Below are 19,162 nucleotides of genomic sequence, written 5' to 3'. Positions count from 1 at the left end.
TGTGATGTCTGCCGGCGCGCCAAGGGACCTACCGGGCGACCCCCCGGCCTACTTCAGCCATTGCCAGTTCCACCGCGTCCTTGGCACACGGTTTCATTGGACTTTATAGTGGACTTACCCTCGTCTCGTGGCTGTACCTGCCTTCTGGTTTTCTCCGACCATTTCACCAAGATGGTGCACTGCGCTCCCTGTCCATCTGTACCCACAGCCAAGGAAACTGCTCAGCTGTACCTTCAGCATGTCTTCCGCTTGCATGGCCTACCTCAGCGCGTGGTGTCCGACCGGGGCGTTCAGTTCACATCCCGGTTCTGGCGAGCATTACACCAGACCCTTGGGACAGAGGTCTGCCTCTCGTCAGCCTACCACCCACAGACCGATGGCCAGACGGAACGGGCGAACGCGGTGCTGGAGCAGTACCTCCGGTGTTACTGCAGCTACCAGCAGGATGACTGGGTCGACCACCTGGCATTGGCAGAGTTCGCCTATAACAACGCGGTGAATGCGTCCACCCAGCAGACCCCGTTCCAGGCCAGTTATGGTTATCATCCACGGCTGTTTCCAGAGGTGCTGCCGGCGTCCGCGGTCCCGGCGGTGACGGAGTGGCTTCAAGAGCTCCAGTCCCAGCAACAGCTTTTGGTGGAGCAACTGCACCAGGCCAAGGAAGCGTACAAAGCCCAGGCCGACCGCCACCGCCAGGTGGGGCCGGAACTTCGCGTCGGTGACCTGGTTTGGCTCTCCACTCGCCACCTCCACCCCTCTCGACCTTCGCGGAAGTTGGACGCCCGCTTCACCGGCCCGTTCCCTATCGTAGACCAAGTCTCTCCTGTGGCATTTCGTCTCCGGTTACCCGCAACCCTGAAGGTTCACCCGGTCTTCCACAGGTCCCTTTTGAGTCCGGTGGCCCCACCCGACGAGTTCCACCCGAACCGTCCCCGACCGCAGCCAGTGTTGGTTCGGGGAGAGCCTGAGTATGAGGTGGAACGCATCCTGGACTCCCGATACCGCAGGGGAAAGCTGCAGTATCTCATTGACTGGAAGGGGTACGGACCAGAGGACCGTTCCTGGGAACCAGCGGCCAACGTCCACGCACCTGCCTGCCTCCGAGAGTTCCATGCGACGTACCCCGGCAAGCCGGGTCCGGACCCTCGGTTGAGGGGGGGGCCTGGGAGGGGGGATGGTGTGATGGCCTGGGATTCCGATTCGGAGGATGAAACAGAGGAATCCCAGCCTGCACAAGAGTCCCCGCCTCCAGGGCCGGCTGAACTGGGGCAAGGCCTAGATGCTGAAGAACCTGCACCTGTGGCAGTGCATCAGGAGCTGGCCCCAGGTGAAACCCTTCTGGCCCCAGAGAGGCTTGACGACTCAGTGGCCACAGGTGAGCCTCCTCCAGGGCCCAGTAACCCTTCGGCCTCTCCTGATCTGCAGAGGCTTAGGGCAGAGAGGCGAAGGGAACTGGTTGCCCCCAGGAGGAGTGCTCGCCTTAAGGCCAGAGGAGGCGGGGCTCCTGGGGGCCGGGACCACCCCTGGCCTTAGAAGAGGATAAAAGCCCAGTCAGCCCGGCCCCAGGTTGCGGGAGCAACGTCGTTGTTGGCTTCGGACCTTCCTGTGTTCCTGATCCCTGCTCGGCCTCCTGTTCCTGACTATCCGGTACTCCTGTTCCCTGCTCGGCTTCCTGTTCCTGACTATCCGGTACTCCTGTTCCCTGCTCGGCCTCCTGTTCCCGACCATCCGGTGTTCCTGTTCCCTGCACAGCCTCCTGTTCCAGCGTACCTGTTCCCCGCCCGGCTCTCTGCCTCGGACCTTGCCCCTCGTCGTGTGGACTCTGCTACACCCAAGGTACCTTACCCCCGGGACCAGCACAGGCTCCCTAAACCCTTAGCTCCAAATGAGGAGAATAGCAAGAGGCTTTGGAAAATCCACCCTTGGCCACTGACCCCAGGCAAGGTAAAAGGTAAAGGTAGAGGGACCCCTGACCATTAGGTCCAGTCGTGACAGACTCTGGGGTTGCGGCGCTCATCTCGCTTTATTGGCTGAGGGAGCTGGCGTTTGTCCGCAGACAGCTTCCGGATCATGTGGCCAGCATGACTAAGCCGCTTCTGGTGAACCAGAGCAGCGCACGGAAACACCGTTTTCCTTCCCGCCGGAGTGGTACCTATTTATCTACTTGCACTTTGAGGTGCTTTCGAACTGCTAGGTTGGCAGTAGCAGGGACTGAGCAACGGGAGCACACCCCATCGCAGGGATTCGAACCGCCGACCTTCTGATTGGCAAGTCCTAGGCTCTGTGGTTTAACCCACAGCGCCACCCGCGCCCCTGACCCCAGGCAAAGGGCTCCTTAAATCCCTAGTTTTAAGGGAGGACAGCAAGAGGCTTTGGCAGAACCACCCTCCACCACTGATTCTGAGACTTGGGCAAAGGGCTCTTTAAACCCTGAGCTCCAAGGGAGGAGGGCGGCAAGACTTTGACTGCTTCCACCCATGAAGAGGTGAGATGTGTGTGAGAGAGTTGCGCAAAAGATAGTGGTCCCTTCCAACTCTACCATTCTACGAGTCTATGTTTCTAGTAGGCTCCTTCCAAAGTGGGAGGTCAAAGAGACCTTAGCATCTCAGGGGCAAGTAAGAGGGGTCAGTTGTGCCTTTCGCTCTTGCTCTATTAAAATACAGTCCTCCTTTAACAAATTAAGTTGTTGATGCTTGTGTACTTGCAAGTGCATCCTATAAAAGTGCACCACCCTTCCAAGAAGGTTACTCAATGAAATATAGGCTATGCTGCAGGAATGCTGAGGAAACACGGCACTGTAATTAGCCAATGGGAGCTGTGCCCAGATTTCGAAGTCCCCATGGGACTCGTGGCATACATGGCTAATTGGGGGTTTAAACCATATGATTAAAATATTTTAAAAATATTTGGCAGATCGATACAAATGGCGGAAAAAGGAAGAAAACTCAGGGCACAAGACAGGATTCTAGGGCTTTCCTGAGTTGAGAGGCTTTTAGCGCAAACTACACTGTGTTGCTGCTGCTGCTATTATTTTAGCAATATGCCGCCTATCTGACTGGGTTTCCTCAGCCACTCTGGGTGGCTTCCAACAAAATTAAAAACACAATAAAACATCAGCCATTAAAAACTTCCCTGAACATAAATGGCTTGTTCGAGCTAGACAGCAGGTAACTGATTTTATCAATATCACTGAAGGGGGTTTCTTTATGTATTTAGCCCTTCTTTAAGTATTTAGCCCTCAGAATTTCATATAGCTTACAGTACAACATACAATGAATGGGGTCCTCAATTGGCTGACATCCACAGCTGCACAGGCACTGTTCTTTGGGAATGTTTTTATATCGCCCTTCCAGGAAGTTGCTTTTCATTGTCTGGATATTTCACTGGCATAGATCTTTCTCGGTTCCAAATTTGTTCTTTTTGACAGGATAGGTTGTGGAGAATCTAGATACCATCACTGTTTCCGTATCCCGTTTGGCCAATAGATCCTGAAAATAAACCTTCAGCTAGAATGCACATTAGATGACAGGAAGGTTACTGGATCAAAACCTAATTTTTGAAGCAATTTATTACAGCTTTCTATCCAAGAAGCCTTAGAGAGCGATTGCAGTTGCTCTGCCACACATAGCTTGACACATCTGGGATCTTTCCTTTTTTCTCTCATCCTGGCAAACCAACATTTCCCTACTTCCCACCCAGGGTGGCCCCCATCAAATTGCAGTTTCCGGGATTCAGGGTGGGGAGCCATAACCATTTCAAGTGGTATGCTACTGTCTTAAATGTATAGCACAGGTGGGCCCTCAGTTTGGGTGCTTCCTTGCCAGTGTGTACATTGACCCGTTATTGTGTTATTATTTACTCAACCTCGGGATGCACCTGTTCCCAGGTGAATAATGGAGCTGAAGGCACAGGTGCATTTGCAACAATACGCTGAGCTGCCAGTGGGGCTGCCAGTTGCTGATTGGTATCTCATTCAAAGCAGTGACCTTTTGAACCATTATCCTGGGGAGTTTTTCCAGCTGAGGGGGGCTGTTGTTCTCAACAGACCAAGCAGCAATTTGACCACTTCATCTTGCAGGACATTCAATAGATCTTTGGTGACTGCTGCACCTCCCAACCTTGTCTGGAAGGTAAGACATTTGCTCCAGGGGTCTCTGCTTAACAAGGGCACTTTTGATTTCCTGGAACCTACCTGTGACAAATCACTGGGATTTGTCCCTAGCAGGGAGTGTGTTTTTTAAATGTTTGGAGGGGCTAATTTCTGCAGTGTCCATCCTTCCAGTTTCAGACTTTCCTCCCCAACCCCAAGGTTTTTAAGCAGAGGTCGGATGGCCATCTGTCATGGATGCTTTAACTGAGATTCCTGCATTGCAGGTTGTTCGACTAGATGTCTCTTGGGGTCCCTTCCAACTCTATGATTCTGTGACTTTTTAAAAACCACCTGCTATTTATTGTTGCTTGTATTGGTGTGTTTTTTTTGGTAACATGTTTTTTAAAAAATATTTTTTATTAGAATTTGTAGAAGAGAATACAAATATCATTGTCAAATATCTTTTCGATCAAAACTAAAGCATTATTCTAAATAAAAACACAAACCAAAATGAGAAGAGAGAAAAGAAAGAGAAATAGAGAGAGACAGAGATAGAGAGCAAGAGCAGGGATAAAGGGGAAAAGGGAAGAGGAAGAGTGAGGAAATAATTTAAAAGGGAAAGGGGGGAAGTTAAAGTTGTTTTTCATGTTGTTGTATTTTTTTTTAACAAACGTGAGCTCTGTAGATAGATTACCGTAAATATTTAATTAAATGAAATGTTTCATTTAGATTGTAAATTAAATTAAATATTTGCTAAATTAATTAAATGAATATGGGCATCATGAGACCTGGCAACCTTGGCCGACAAACAGGAAATGGATTTGAGTGTCAGGAAATGCGTAAGTAAGATTAGCAAACAGGCTCTGCATCGGGTGCTAATTATTAAGAATTGATCGATAACTCTGCACGTGTAGCTATAAAGCTGCAGGCACAATAAGCCCTAGAGCAGAACGCAATGCACGCAATCCAGCCCAGGGCTGTAATCAAAATTTGCCTGTCCTGATTAAGGCTATGTTCACATTCCCAGATTCTTCAAGTGTCCCTATTTTCCAGGGACATCCCTGATTTAGAGAAGCCATTTTATCTGATCCCGGAATGTCCCACTTTTCCTTAGGATGTCCCTATTTTCATTAGAGAAACGTTGGCGGGTATGGTCGGATTCCCCTATTTTCAAATTACAGGATTGCCTTCAGATGGCTCGGGGGAGCCGGATAACTCCATACCATCCAACATTTCTCCAATGGAAAAAGGAAAATAGGGACACTTGGAGGGTCTGCAAGAGCCTCTCCTCTTCTGTGGCTTCTGGCAACTGGGATTCAAAAGCCCTGTTGCCTCTGACCGTGAAGGCAGAGCACAACCACCAAGGCTCATCTCCATCGATAGCCTTCTCCATGAATTGGCCCAATCCTATTCATTCATTCATAAAAATATTCAGTGCTTTTTTTCCCTTTAAAAAATGTTTAGGGGCACTCTCATTTTGACTCAAGAAACCACCATTTTATAGTTCAAATCGGGGAAAATAAATACAGTAAATGGATAAAAGTACAAAGATTCGCAAAATGTTTAGGGGTAAGCGTACCCCCAGAAAAAATGCCCTTAAAATATTTATATACTGCTGTATCATAAGTATACTGTTTATCACAGCAGTTTACAACAATATAAAAGCATAACATCACAAAATGTTAAAAACTAGTGAAAAGCAAGAAGAAATCAGAAGCAAACACCCATAGACCATTGTGTGAAGTGTAGTCTTAATAGCCTGCATTTTAAAGTCATTCTCTGGGAGGAAGTTCCAGAGTTTAACTACCTGCTAGGTGAAGAAGGATTTCCTTTCTTTTGCTGCTGTTCGATGCCTAGTTTCTCAAAACCAGCAGACTGATGGGAGTCCTGAAGCCTTTGCACAGGGCAAAGACATCGACCCCCCCAACCCCTTGTTTACGTAGATGGAAACCAATCTGGCACTAATGCAGCTGCGCAGATGCAACTTTGTCGTGCTCTAAAGCAGTGTTTCCCAACCACTGTTCCGCGGCACACTAGTGTGCCGCGAGATGTTGCCTGGTGTGCCGCGGGAAAAATTAAAAAATTCGAAAGATAGCTTCATATCTGGAGAGGCGGCCTTCAGGCGAGTTTTAATTTTAATTTTCCTTCTCCCACTTAATGCCCCACGCTCGCCCGAGCAGCTTGCAGTCCTCGGTAACCACGGCGACCCGAGGGAGGGGAGGGAACAGGCAAGTCGAGGGCGGCGGCGAGCCGCGATGACGTCAGTGGGCCGCGCCGCCTCGCCCTGGCACGGTGTGAGAGCCCCGGCTAGTGGCGCGAGCTTCGGAATAAGTGGGATCCGCGTGCGCGAGACCGAGATCGCGGGTAAGGAGCTCAGCCCTGGGCAGGAGGAAGCGGGGCCGCCCGTGCGGGCCACATCCCCACAGAGAGCGAGCCTCCCCCGGCCCACCACTCCAGACAGGTCCACTCGCATGAGGGGGCGGCGATGGCGACGGCCGGCAATGCCATCCCTCGAGCAGGCGAGGAGCCCGGAGGCTACCAGATGCGAGTCCTCTTTCCCACCCTGCTCGGGAGTCCAGAGCACTTGGTCGCATTCAGGATCTAGAGTGGGGAAGCAGGGCTTGTGTCTGGGCTGGACGTATTGGGCTGCCTGTGCCGCTCGACCTGCGGGGAGAAATCAGGGTGGGAGTCACGACCGTGAGGCAGGGCTGCCAAGTGTGGCGGAAGAGGACACGGCCGTCGCACCTGTCCTTAGGTAGGAGCTTCTTCCGTGTCGACCTGCTGCCCTAAAGTCTTGGCTTTTTTCTTGGCTTTTTGGCGGTTGGCACAGAAGGAAGGCAAGGGGGAGGGGGGAAAATTGAAACTTACACTTTCGTGCGTCCCTCCCGGCGTGACGCTGTGCGCTGACATCACGGGGCTGTAATGGTGGTGTGCCTCGAGATTTTTTTCATGAAACAAGTGTGCCTTTGCCCAAAAAAGGTTGGGAAACACTGCTCTAAAGAAACAGCATGAACACACCCTAAATCAGGCATAGGCAAACTTGGCCCTCCAGATGTTTTGATACTACAGCTCCCATCTTCCCTAGCTAACAGGACCAGTGGTCAGGGATGATGGGAATTGTAGTCCCAAACATCTGGAGGGCCAGGTTTGCCTATGCCTGCCCTAAATGTACACTGTGCTTCTTTCATTCCTGTTCCAAGGCAACAACTGCTCCCCAAACCTCCCAGTCCTTCCTTCCTTTTGTCTGGTTTAACTATATTGTTATGCAAAACCTCAAACTTCCAACAGTGAGAGACCCCAGGGATTCCAAGGGTTTCCCAGAGTTAATTTTCCTTGGAATGAAGGTCGATGGAGACCTTGCCAGCAGATATTGCCCCAAGTTCCTAATATAATGCAATTATTTTTACACTATTTTCACTAATAGATGCATCCTGGTGGAGTTGTTTGCCTCATGGATCCTTCTGGTACATTTCCCTTCCCTTTCCGGGCACTCTAGCTGGGAAGTGTGGATTTTTAAGGGTTGCTGTGTTCTGGTTTACGTACAAAGTGCAAAATTTGGTAGTTCTCGCATTAAACTACGAACTTAATTTATTTTTCCACCGTCACTACATCTGCTCACGCTTCAGAGACTCTCCGTCTCCTGTACATCACATAAAGGCATTCAAATCTATCTTTTAAAACTGTTTTATCAATTAAAATTATTTTGATTTGTTCATTAAATTAGGCAACGTATGCTGTAACTGTGATGAAATGTTATGATGCAGTTGTTTACTGTTTCAAAGCCACTTCAGGATTCATCCGAATGAATCCTGGCTCCAGAATTCAATAAATCATGTAAATCAAAACTTTCTCTCTTTTTGCTGTTTTGTTTTGTTTTAATTGGAACTGAAGGCAGAAAGGCATGTCTTGCTCCATACTGGACCCAAGAGCTGCTTTGCGGCCAAAGGTGATAGAAGGTGCCTTTAGCCACTAACGCTGCCATGATTCATTCATTCATTCCATTTTATAGCACACCTATTTTCTCCAAGGAGCTCAAGGTGGTTTATATGGTTCTCCCCCTCCTCATTCCTGCATTGCAAGGGGTTGAATTAGATGACCCTGGGATCCCTTCCAGCTCTACAATCTATGATTCTATAATTTAATCCCCACAACTACCTTGTGATTAAGATTTGGCTGAGAGGCAGTAACTGACCCCTAGGTTCATGGCCAAGTGGGGATTTGAACCCTGGGCTTTCTCAAGTCCCATTCTGACCCCTCTGGTTACCCTCCAAGGGCTGTTTAGCTCAAACTACTTTGAGATTGCAAACGTTTTAAAGATTTGAGTAATACTCCAAGCGCCTCTAATACTTCCCTGTGCATCCAAAGCCACCCAACAAAATTTGCCATCAAGACTTAATGTTTTAAGACTGGGCACATATCTATCTACTGCATTTCAGGTGGGTTTACCTCTGCCAGCAACGTGACTACTCTGCAAGACGTCAGAATGGTGCAGTTCCATTACCAAAAGGTAACTTCAGTGTGTGGGTATGTCCCCTCACAGTTTTACACTCACAACAACCCTGTGAAGGAGGTTAGGCTGAGAGATGGTGACAGGCCCAAGGTCACCCGGTGAGCTTAATGGCCAAGTTGAGATTTGAACCTTGATCTCCCAGGCCCCATTCTGACACTCTAACTACACACTATGGCTTCAGTCTTGTTTTAAATGCATTTGGTTTTGGGTATGTGCATGTGTGTTTTAAACTCTTTTTAATTATATCATATGTAACTTGCCTTGAGACAGTGGTTTAGAAGGTGATCAATTAAATCATTATCAGCATCATCAGCATCATTGGGATCAGGTGAAGTCCCATTCTCCACACTAAATTTTAAGAAGGGCATTGATAAACTGGAATGTTCCTTTTCTCCTTTGTTTTGGTTTCTGTCCCCTGTTGGAGGCAGTGTGTCGGAACAGATGTACCCGTGGTCTGATCCAGTGCAGGCAGTTATTACATATCAGAGTCAAATCGCTATTTCTGGATCCTCTTTCCGCAGCGCAAGAGGAAGGTGCAACGGTGCTGTATTTGCTTCGTGGAAGTCCTCAGCGGATTCCTCCTCTTGTTGCTGGTAGCGACTGTCTTCACTCTCCTGCGCTGTTTTCTAGGTAAGGCCCTTTGCTTTATCTGTGCCTTTGTTGAATGAGAACGTAACACTGATTTACTTGTATGCTGCTTTTCCATAACTGGGAGGGGAGGGAGCCTAAACTGGTTTGGTTAATAATGTGGACATGTCCCCACCCCAACAGAGTTCTCCGATCTTACATTAGCAAACAGTGGGAGTAAGGCAGAGCTCTTGAGGAATTCAACCACACCTACAAAAGGCCTTGCGTTTCTCAGGACTGTTCCTCACACCTCAACCATGAATGAGATCATTTCTCAGCAGCCCACAGTACCCCTGAAGTCGGTGTCACCTCAGGCCTCATCTCAGAGCAAGATGGGTTCTCCTCTGTCAACCACTGAGAAGTCCAATCCAGAGACTTCATTGCCGCCATTAATTTCAGTGACGCAAGGTAGTTCGCTACAGCAGCCCGCCTTAAGCACGAAACTGAGGTCCACTCAGCTGGACCTGCTCGTACAATGGATGGCTCCACAGCAGCTTACCTTGGCAGCAGAACCATTGCCTCCGCCAACCATGACTACAAAACTGGAATCTCCTCACCAGCTAACTTCAGATGTGAAGCCAGTGATGCCTCAGCATAGCCCCTCACCAATGGAGGAGTCTTCTGGACAACCAATAACCCCAGCAACCAAGTGGCCTTCTCCTACCCAGCTAAGTTCAGCCACAAAACAGAAGTTTGTAACTCATCCAAATGCAACTGTGCAGCCGATGCCGCAGCACCTAACCAAAACTGCAACCTCAGCTTCTCCGCTGTGGTTGGATGCTACCACAAAGCTGAGATCTCCTCAGATCTCCTCAGCCATGCCATCTTCTCCACCACCGCTAACCCAATTCACCAGTCTGCCATCTCTACAGCAGCTGACCACAACCATGAAAGGAACAACTTCCACCATGAAATCCATTTTTTTACTTCAGTTGATGACAAGCTACGGAGTCTCGACTTTGGAAAGTTCCAGCAGTGAGGCCACAAAGCTGGAATATATGGTAAGCATAATGTTTCACTATCCGTTGCGTGTACTAAATTGTGAAATGATATCTATGCAACCATGCCAAATGCAGCAATGTTTTAGCCTGCTGTTCAGACGTTGGGTGTCAGGTTTTTTTACAAATCTGAAATAGAATTTGTGAACGTTTAACTGTAAAGATAACCAAAAACTTGAGTTTCAGAGGTATTGACAACTGTCAATAGAATAGTCAGTGAGAAGGAAATCTCAGATTGTCAATTTCAGCATATTTTGATGTCAGACTAGTCAAGAAATATCCACATATTCAGATACGTCCAGTATATTGGATGCCAAAGACCAGCATCAAATGTTTCATGATTATTTGGGAAATGCACAAATATTCAGGGGCTTTCAATATAGTATTGTGGTTGTTCAGGAAATATCCAAATATTCGGAGGATGTCTGGTGAATATCTGTAATGGTTCTAGGGGTTGCTCATGCGTAACCTTGTCCCAACACCTGGCTGGGTTGCCTGAGTGAACCTTTCCTGTCCGGACAGCCACTCGCCCGTGGCTGTCTCAATCGCTGGCAGAATCCGTCAGTGGGCGTTTCTTAAACTTCTTCCAGCAAAGAAGCTCTTTGACGCCCAGTCTCCTCCTACTCTCCCTGCGTGGAAGCCTTCTGCGCAAGGAGAGCGTAGGCAGCGGAGGACTCTTCCTCTCCCCGCTGGTCCCCGGCAAGGAGTCATGGGACCGCCTCGCCGATTCCCCCATCTGCCCCCCTTCTCCACTGGAGCTACGCTGATTCCCTTCCCCAGAAGATGGGCTGCCTCTCCCGGGACGCTCTCTGGAATCCCTTTGGAGCTTGCTCTCTCCCTCGGACACTGATGGCAGTTCCCTGACAATATCCTACAGTGAAATTGACAGGGGAGAAGGGCAAGGAACATTGGGAGCAAATTCTTTCAGTCCCAGAGTATGGCCACTATCCTAATGAATCTCTGATAAGTTTCTCCCCTCATCTCATGGTGTGTCAGTGTGTCATAAAAGCTTCTGGTTCCTCCCTTGTTGTATGTGTGGCTTGACTGGCTGGCTTGAATCAGCTTGACCCATTTGCACTGGCAAACGTGCCTCCTGTTTACACTTACAATGACAGCATGCAGAGCAGCCTCACAAGCCTGCTTGCTCATCCACCTGGTTTAGGATTTCCCACTCTGAGACTGACACCGGTCCCACAGGGGCACAGGCAGAAAACAGCCTTTCTTCATCACCTGCTTTGAAACTGAGATATATTAACCAGGGGTCTCCAACCATTTTTGGACTAGTGGGCACATTTCAAATGTTGAGAGTGTGCTGGGGACGCACGTCACAAAATGGCTGCCAGGGAGGGGGCATGGCATAACACAAAATGGCTGCCATGGGGAGCATGGTGTTAGAGAGATAACCACTCTAATGACCTCATGCTGACCATAGGAAATAGCTATGTCCTGCTCGTCTTGGTTATGGAGAACACACACACACACACACACACACACACACACACACAGACTGTTGTGATGCTGCTGCTTTCTAATAACAACAGAGCATTTCTCAGTACCAGGAAAAATATACTGTACGAGGTAGCCGCACCACTCTTGTTTGGGAGGAATAACTTAAAAGGTACCTGTACATTTTGCCCCATAACTATCTTTCTAGGAGGGCTACTGACTTACTGTTTACAGAAAGCTTAGAGTCTGGGGTACCTACCCAGGGGCACCACTAAATGCCTTCACAGGCGCCATAAAACCCATAGACACCCCCTGCTTTTAGCTGATACCAGGGATTGAATGAGGGACTGGCTGCCTGGTAAACTGAACTCTGGCCTCTCCCTGACATGGCTTGATCTGTAGATTGAGTTGATATGCAGATGGATTACGCCTCCAGTTCAATACCATTTATCAGCTTCTGCTGATTTCCCAAGCTTCTCTGCCTATCCAGGATTTCCTGCATTCATTCCGCATGCCACATCAGTTGGATAACTAAGCCTTTAATTTGGGCTAATAGATCTCATCGGAATTTGAACCCATAACTCAGACCAACAGAGATGCTTCAAAGTTTCTAAATCAAGGCATGAGAACCTCTTCCAAGTGGGCCAGTTGGCAAAGCAAGCAGGGTGGGCACCTGCAGCTCCTGTGGGACAAAAGGATGTATCTAGCATGTGCACAAGCTAGCAGGGCTGATCATAAGAGCGTAAGAAGACCTTTCTGGATTGGACCAATGGCCCGTCAAAGTCAGTTTCCTGTACTCCTTTTAGAATACATCCGAAGGCAGCCCTGTATTGGGAAGCTTTTAATGTCTGATGTTTGATTATGTTTTTATATGTGCTGGAAGCCACCCAGAGTGGCTGGGGCAACCCAGCCAGATGGGTGAAGTATAGCTGCGGGATAGCTGCGGGAAGCAGCGGGAAATGGTGCTGGAATAAGGGAATTTCCCGCAAAAAAAGGGAAGGTTGACAGCTATGGTCCCTGCCATCTCCATTTTCAACTGGGAGAGACCCCTCCTTGAACTCCTGGAGAGACGCTGCCAGTCAGAGAAGACAACACTGAGCTAGATGGGCCAGTAGTCTGACTAAGGCCGTTTCCTGTTTTGCATGCTTTACATCATTTATGCAAGTTTTGATGCCTGAAGAGCCTTGTGGCTCACAGCAGAATGGCATGTTTCACAGCCAGTGCATGGCCACCCATAAAAGCAACAGCCCAGTCATTTTTCCTCCCATCCCTGTTCCCCCTCCCAGCTATTTTGTGAAACACCTGGTGTGATGTCATTGAGTCACCAGTGTCATTGTCTCCCATTACCATTAATGGAGGAGAGGGCTATTAATGGCGGCTAGCCACAATGGCTATGCTCTGCTTTAGTCAGAGGCAGAAATGCTTTAGAGTACCACTTGCTGGAAGGGACGTGGGTGGCACTGTGGGTTAAACCATAGAGCCTAGGACTTGCCGATCAGAAGGTCGGCTGTATGAATCCCCGCGACGGGGTGAGCTCCGGTTGCTCGGTCCCTGCTCCTGTCAACCTAGCAGTTTGAAAGCACATCAAAGTGCAAGTAGATAAATAAGTACCGCAATGGCGGGAAGGTAAACGGCGTTTCCGTGCGCTGCTCTGGTTCGTGAGTAGCTGCTTAGTCATGCTGGCCACATGACCCGGAAGCTGTACGCCGGCTCCCTCGGCCAATAAAGCGAGATGAGCATCGCAACCCCAGAGTCAGTCACGACTGGACCTAATGGCCAGGGGTCCCTTTACCTTTACTACCACTTGCTGGAAACCACAGGAGGGGAGAGAGCTCTTGTGCTCAGGTCCTGCTCGTGGGTTTCCCAGCAGAGGCATCTGGTCAGCCACTGTGAGAACAGGATGCTGGACCAATGGGCCTTTGGCCTTGAACCAGCACTCACGTTCCCAGACCCTCCAACTATCCCTATTTTCCAGGGACAGTCCTGGATTTACAGAAGCCACCCCAGTTTTTGATTTGATCCCAGAACATCCCGCTTTTCCTAGGACGTCTCTGTTTTCACTGCAGAAATGTTGGGGGGCATGGAGTTACGTGATCCCTTAGCCAAGAAGATAAGTAACTATACAACCTTTAAAAGACATCTGAAGTTTTTTTTAATGTTTAATGTGTTATTATGTTTTTATATATGTTGGAAGCTGCCCAGAGTGTCTGGGGCAATCCAGTCAGATGGGTGGGATATAAATAAAAAAAGTAATAATAATTGTTATTATGGAAGAGGACATCCCTATTTTCATTGGAGAAATGTTGGTGGGCATGGGTCCTCTTATGTTCTAGATCAGGCATCCCCAAACTTGGCCCTCCAGCTCTTTTGGGACTACAACTCCCATCATCCCTAGCTAACAGGACCAGTGGTCAGGGATGATGGCAATTGTAGTCCCAAAACAGCTGGAGGGCCAAGTTTGGGGATGCCTGTTCGAGGTCCTTTGTGGGAGGCAGAAGATGCCTCTAAATAATTGCTGGTTAAAGGTTAAGGTAAAGTGACCCCTGACCATTAGGTCCAGTCGTGACTGACTCTGGGGTTGCGGCACTCATCTCGCTCTATGGGCCGAGGGAGCCGGCGTTTGTCCGCAGACAGCTTCCGGGTCATGTGGCCAGCATGACTAAACCGCTTCTGGCGAACCAGAGCAGCGCACGGAAACGCCGTTTACCTTCCCGCTGGAGCGGTACCTATTTATCTACTTGCACTTTGACATGCTTTCGAACTGCTAGGTTGGCAGGAGCAGGGACCGAGCAACGGGAGCTCACCCCGTCACGGGGATTCGAACCGCCAACCTTCTGATCAGCAAGTCCTAGGCTCTGTGGTTTATCCCACAGCGCCACCCGCGTCCCCTAATTGCTCGTTAATCACATGCAATTGCACTCAGGTGCTGCTTACGGGTTTCACATTGATACATCTGGTTGGCCGCCATGAGAACAGGATGCAGAAGTAGAAGGGTCATTGACCTGATCCAGCCGCTCTTCCAACAGGTGTTGGAAGTGGACTGGGGAAAATGCAGTGACATCACAGCACTCGTTTGCATTGCCCCATGTGACGGGGCAGAGCAGAGGTGATGATCACCCTCCATTTCCTCCTGCACAAACAGAAAATTAAATTAAAATGAGAGCTTTCCTTGTTGCCAAGAGAGGCTCCTGCGTTTCTCCTTGGCCAGGTCCTATGACCGCATCTCTGATGCATTGCTAACCACACTCATGTTTCAGCTGACATACCAGCAGAACAACAAGGCAAGATAGCAATCTCATCCTTGAAGACTTTTGCTTATTAGCAGCTTGGTGACCTCCAAGGAATTTTATCTCTTGATGTGATGCACCTTCCTGAGGGATGGAGCGGATGTGGGGCATTGATAGAATCATTTGGAGAAATGTGACCTCCACAACCCTTGGCTGTGGGTGCGCAACATCCTTTTACAACAGGCTGCAATGCTACCAGCAGCACTATTCTGCTTCCTGCTGTTGCTTGGGCAGCAGATAGGACTGGGAAAAGCTTCCAGCCCCCAACGCTTGAGAGCCACTGCCAGGCAGTGCAAACATTACTGAGCAAAAGAGGTTGGTGGTCTGGCTTGGGTTCTAGTCACTTCGCCTCAAAAAAAGATATTGAGGACATGAAAAATGGTTCAGAAAAGGGCAACCAAAAGGATCAGGGAGAGAGAATGACTCCCTCCTGATGAGGAAAGGTTGCAGCAATTGGGACTTTTTTAGTTCAGGGGAAAGGTGCGTAAAAAGTGACATGACAGAAGTTTATACAATTATGCAAGGCATGCAGGAAGTGGACAGAGAGAATGTTTTCTCCCTCTCGTATAACTCTAGAACTTGTGGAAATCCAATGAAGCCGAATGTTAGGAGATTCGGGACAGATAAATTCCTTCATGCAGCACAGAATGAGACTGTGGAACTCCCTCCTACAGGAGGCAGCGATGGGCACCAACTTGGTTGACTTTAAAGGTGCATTAGTCAAATTCCTGGAGGAGAGCTCTATTGATGGCTACTAGTCGTGGTGGCTATGCTCTGCCTCCTCTACAGCTGCAGGAAGCAATGCTTCTGAATACAGTGGCACCTGAGGTTAAGTACTTAATTCGTTCCGGAGCTCCGTTCTTAACCTGAAACTGTTCTTAACCTGAAGCACCACTTTAGCTAAGGGGGACTCCTGCTGCCGCTGCGCCGCCACTGCACGATTTCTGTTCTCATCCTGAAGCAAAGTTCTTAACCCGAGGCACTATTTCTGGGTTAGCGGGGTCTGTAACCTGAAGCGTCTGTAACCTGAGGTACCACTGTACCAGTTGCTGGAAGCCACAGGAGGAGAGAGGGCTCTTGTGCTCAGGGTCCTGCTTGTGGGTTTCCCAGAAGAGGCATCTGGTTGGCCACTGTGAGAACAGGAGGTTCTGTGAGCTGCCCTGAGACCTCTGGGCATAGGGCAGAACATAGATTCAATGAATGAATGAATGAATGAATGTTGGACTAGATATGTAATTGACCTGACCCAACAGGCTCTTCTTATGCCCCTTGCCAGCAATCAAAACCACAAATTGTTTTAGTCACTTTGTTATTAACTTTGGAGGCAGCTGTATTAAGAGCACAAGAACATCCTTATTTTCATTGATGAACCGACAAGGGTTGTCAGGTGCCACTCCACAACCTTTCAAATGAAAGGTTAGGCGGCCTCTGCGTGGCACAGATCACAGAGATCGAACAACATCGTTTTAATGATGGCCTCTTCATCATTGCAAATTGGTCACTAATGCTGCAATGGCTCTCTGTGACCCTTGTTACCCCATCCAGCATTTCCAGGGAAGCGATGACAAGATTGTTATCTGAACAACATGTAATTATATTTTCTTTTTAATATATTTGCTCTTTCTCTGACTCAGCTTTAACAACAGATCCAGTGCTTTTTTCCCTGGGGGTGCCCAAGGGTTTGCAGTGCCAGAACCATTTTTTCTAGAACAAAAGCACTGAACAGATCCACCTTTTTGAAACGGAAGGTTTTAGCACTCGTGATAGTGCCTTTGTAGCCGATGTGGACAAACTCCTTTGGTTTTCTGCTTATACAGTGGTGCCTCGCAAGACGAAAAGAATCCGTTCTGTGATTCTCTTCGTCTAGCGGTTTTTTCATCTTGCGAAGCAAGCCCATTGACTGATTAGCAGATTAGCGCTATTAGCGGCTTTTAGTGGCTTTTAGCAGCTTATCGGATCAGCTGATAAGCGGCTTAGCGGCTTAGAAAAAGGGGGAGAAAAGGGAAAAAACCCCGCAGGAACTCGCAAGACATTTTCGTCTTGCGAAGCAAGCCCATAGGAGATTCGTTTTGCGAAGCACCTCCAAAACGGAAAACTCTTTCGTCTAGCGAGTTTTCCGTCTTGCGAGGCATTCGTCCTGCGGGGCACCACTGTACTGGGAATGGTTCAACAAATTCCCAAACACAACTGCTGGTGGCGCCCCCTTACACTCAGACCCTTGGGTCCATCTAGCTCAGTATTGCTTACACTGACTGGCAGGAAGGGCTCTCCGGGGTTTCAGAGAGGAAGTCTCTCCCAGATGCCACTGGGGATCGAAGCTGGGACCTTCTGCATGCAAAGCAGGAGCTCTGCTATTGAGCTACATGATTTTGCAAAAATATATGCTAAGATTCCAATCCTCATGGTTCTGAACAATGGGCTGATTTAAATAGAAGTGGAAGAATCTGCCTAATGCCAAGTCAGACCATTGGTGCATCTCAGTCAGTAGATACCAGATCCTTCCTCTTTAGCCACCCTAGAGAGGCCATTGGGACACAGGTGGCGCTGTGGGTTAAACCACAGAGCCTAGGACTTGCCAATCAGAAGGTCGGCAGTTCGATTCCCCACGATGGGGTGAGCTCCCATTGCTTGTGAACCCAGAGTCGGTCACGACTGGACCTAATGGTCAGGGGTCCCTTTACCTTTAGAGAGGCCATTGGGTGTACAAAGGGGAGGCCGTGAGACCAGCTTGGAGCAAGTAAGGAGCTGGGAACCAGTACTGAGCACCAAAGAGCAATCGGAATCAGAGCACACACCAAAAGGCAGTACTAAGAACGAGCCGAGAGTCTGGACCAACCAGTAAAACTAGAAACACAACACACGTTGGGTCACGTTACCCAAGCAAAGCTTCACTGATGACAGGAAACCCACATTTAATCTTTCAAGCTTCTGTGGGTGGAGCCAACCACTAGCCTGGGTGGAGTCAATCTGGAGGGGTGGGGTTCTTCAGTAAGAAGCTGCAGTGATACAGCTGACCACATGGGGCAGCAGCCAGCCAGCCTTGGAGTCATAGGCTCTGATCTGACCTGGTGGGTTGAGGAATTTGCAAAAGGCACTCTGCACATGCCCGCAGATCTCACCTTTCATCTTATTTCACAATCTTCAGACGGCAGGCCCAAGAATATTTGTGGCCCCTGATTCCAAAGCAGCATCGCTCATGTTTCACTCCAAACCAGAAACCAATGGTGGGGCAGTGAAAATTTCACTGAGGCTTAGTTGCAAGCATTTGTTCTATTCCACTGCAAAGAACTGCAGTCTGCAAAACTCCTTCTTAAAAAACATGCTTCTTGAAAAGCAGGCCTGTGTGCAGCCTTGTGCTATGTTTTGGGAAGTTTGCATATTTATATTTATTTATTATTTAGTTTAAAAAGAGCCTTTGTACTCAGCTCTTCAACCAAGAATGCTCCTGGAGCAGCTTACATACAATAAATTAAAGCAAGACGAGGGCTGATGATAAATGTGGGCTAACATCAGGAGAGCACTAACTTGGCAAAGGCTAGTTAAGGGCCTAGGCTAATCTGCCAGAGAGAAATTTTAAAGGCTTGTTATTGCCGGGTTCCCTTTCCAGAGCAAAGGGAGTCTGTCAATTCCATATGTGTTCTGACAGATGATGTCATTGCTGCTGCTCTGTAGAGCTCTGCTATTCCCCCTGTGACATCATTGCCTCAGGCAAAATTACTTGCGGTGCCTGTTCTGTTTCATGAATTGACACGCTTTTAATGTTGCAACGAACTGTTCTGCTAATTCACTGCAGTGGCCACCCGATCCTAACTCATGATGATGCTAAATTGAGATTTCCATTTCCTATTATTAGGCTACAGGTGAGCTCTTCCCTAGGGAGAAGGAAGGGGAATAGCCTCTTATGCAAAACAGCCTAACCCAGGTCCAAAAAACCTTGAGGAGGCAAGGTATATAAGAGAGCAAAAGCGGAAGGTGAAAGGCAGAGGCCAAATGAGGATGTTTGGTTTATGCGAGTGTTACATATAGTGCATGTGACTGAATGCGTGTGTGTGTGTGTGTGTGTGTGTGTGTGTAGTTATACACACACTACCAAGAGGTTTGGAATCTTTTGCTAGAAATATGACGTGCGCTCCTTACGAATATGTGTCTGCCCCTTAACCTTATGCCCACAAAAAGTTTTCATGCAAAAGAAATAAAGAAAAAT

General features: G+C 48.6%; 1 protein-coding gene across 2 annotated transcripts in view; it reads left to right on the top strand.

Annotated features, from left to right (window-relative positions):
• The window catches only part of LOC310695202 (uncharacterized protein), a 42,873-nt gene that overhangs the window by 5,570 nt on the left and 18,141 nt on the right, over window positions 1-19,162 (top strand). Inside the window, exons 2-5 of one of the 2 annotated variants that reach the window (XM_083479289.1) lie at window positions 4,079-4,130; window positions 8,527-8,597; window positions 9,122-9,230; window positions 9,372-10,228. In XM_083479289.1, the coding sequence (XP_083335415.1) occupies window positions 8,574-8,597; window positions 9,122-9,230; window positions 9,372-10,228 (990 nt within the window). In that variant the 5' untranslated portion in view covers window positions 4,079-4,130; window positions 8,527-8,573. Of the gene's footprint in view, window positions 1-3,974; window positions 4,131-8,526; window positions 8,598-9,121; window positions 9,231-9,371; window positions 10,229-19,162 lie in introns of those variants that run through there. The other variant, XM_083479288.1, reaches the window with a different exon arrangement.

Source organism: Podarcis liolepis (assembly GCF_965112155.1).
Source record: "Podarcis liolepis genome assembly, chromosome: 16".
Lineage (NCBI taxonomy): Eukaryota > Metazoa > Chordata > Lepidosauria > Squamata > Lacertidae > Podarcis > Podarcis liolepis.
The sequence above is the reverse complement of the archived record's forward strand: the minus strand, read 5'-3'. Positions and strand labels throughout refer to the sequence as shown.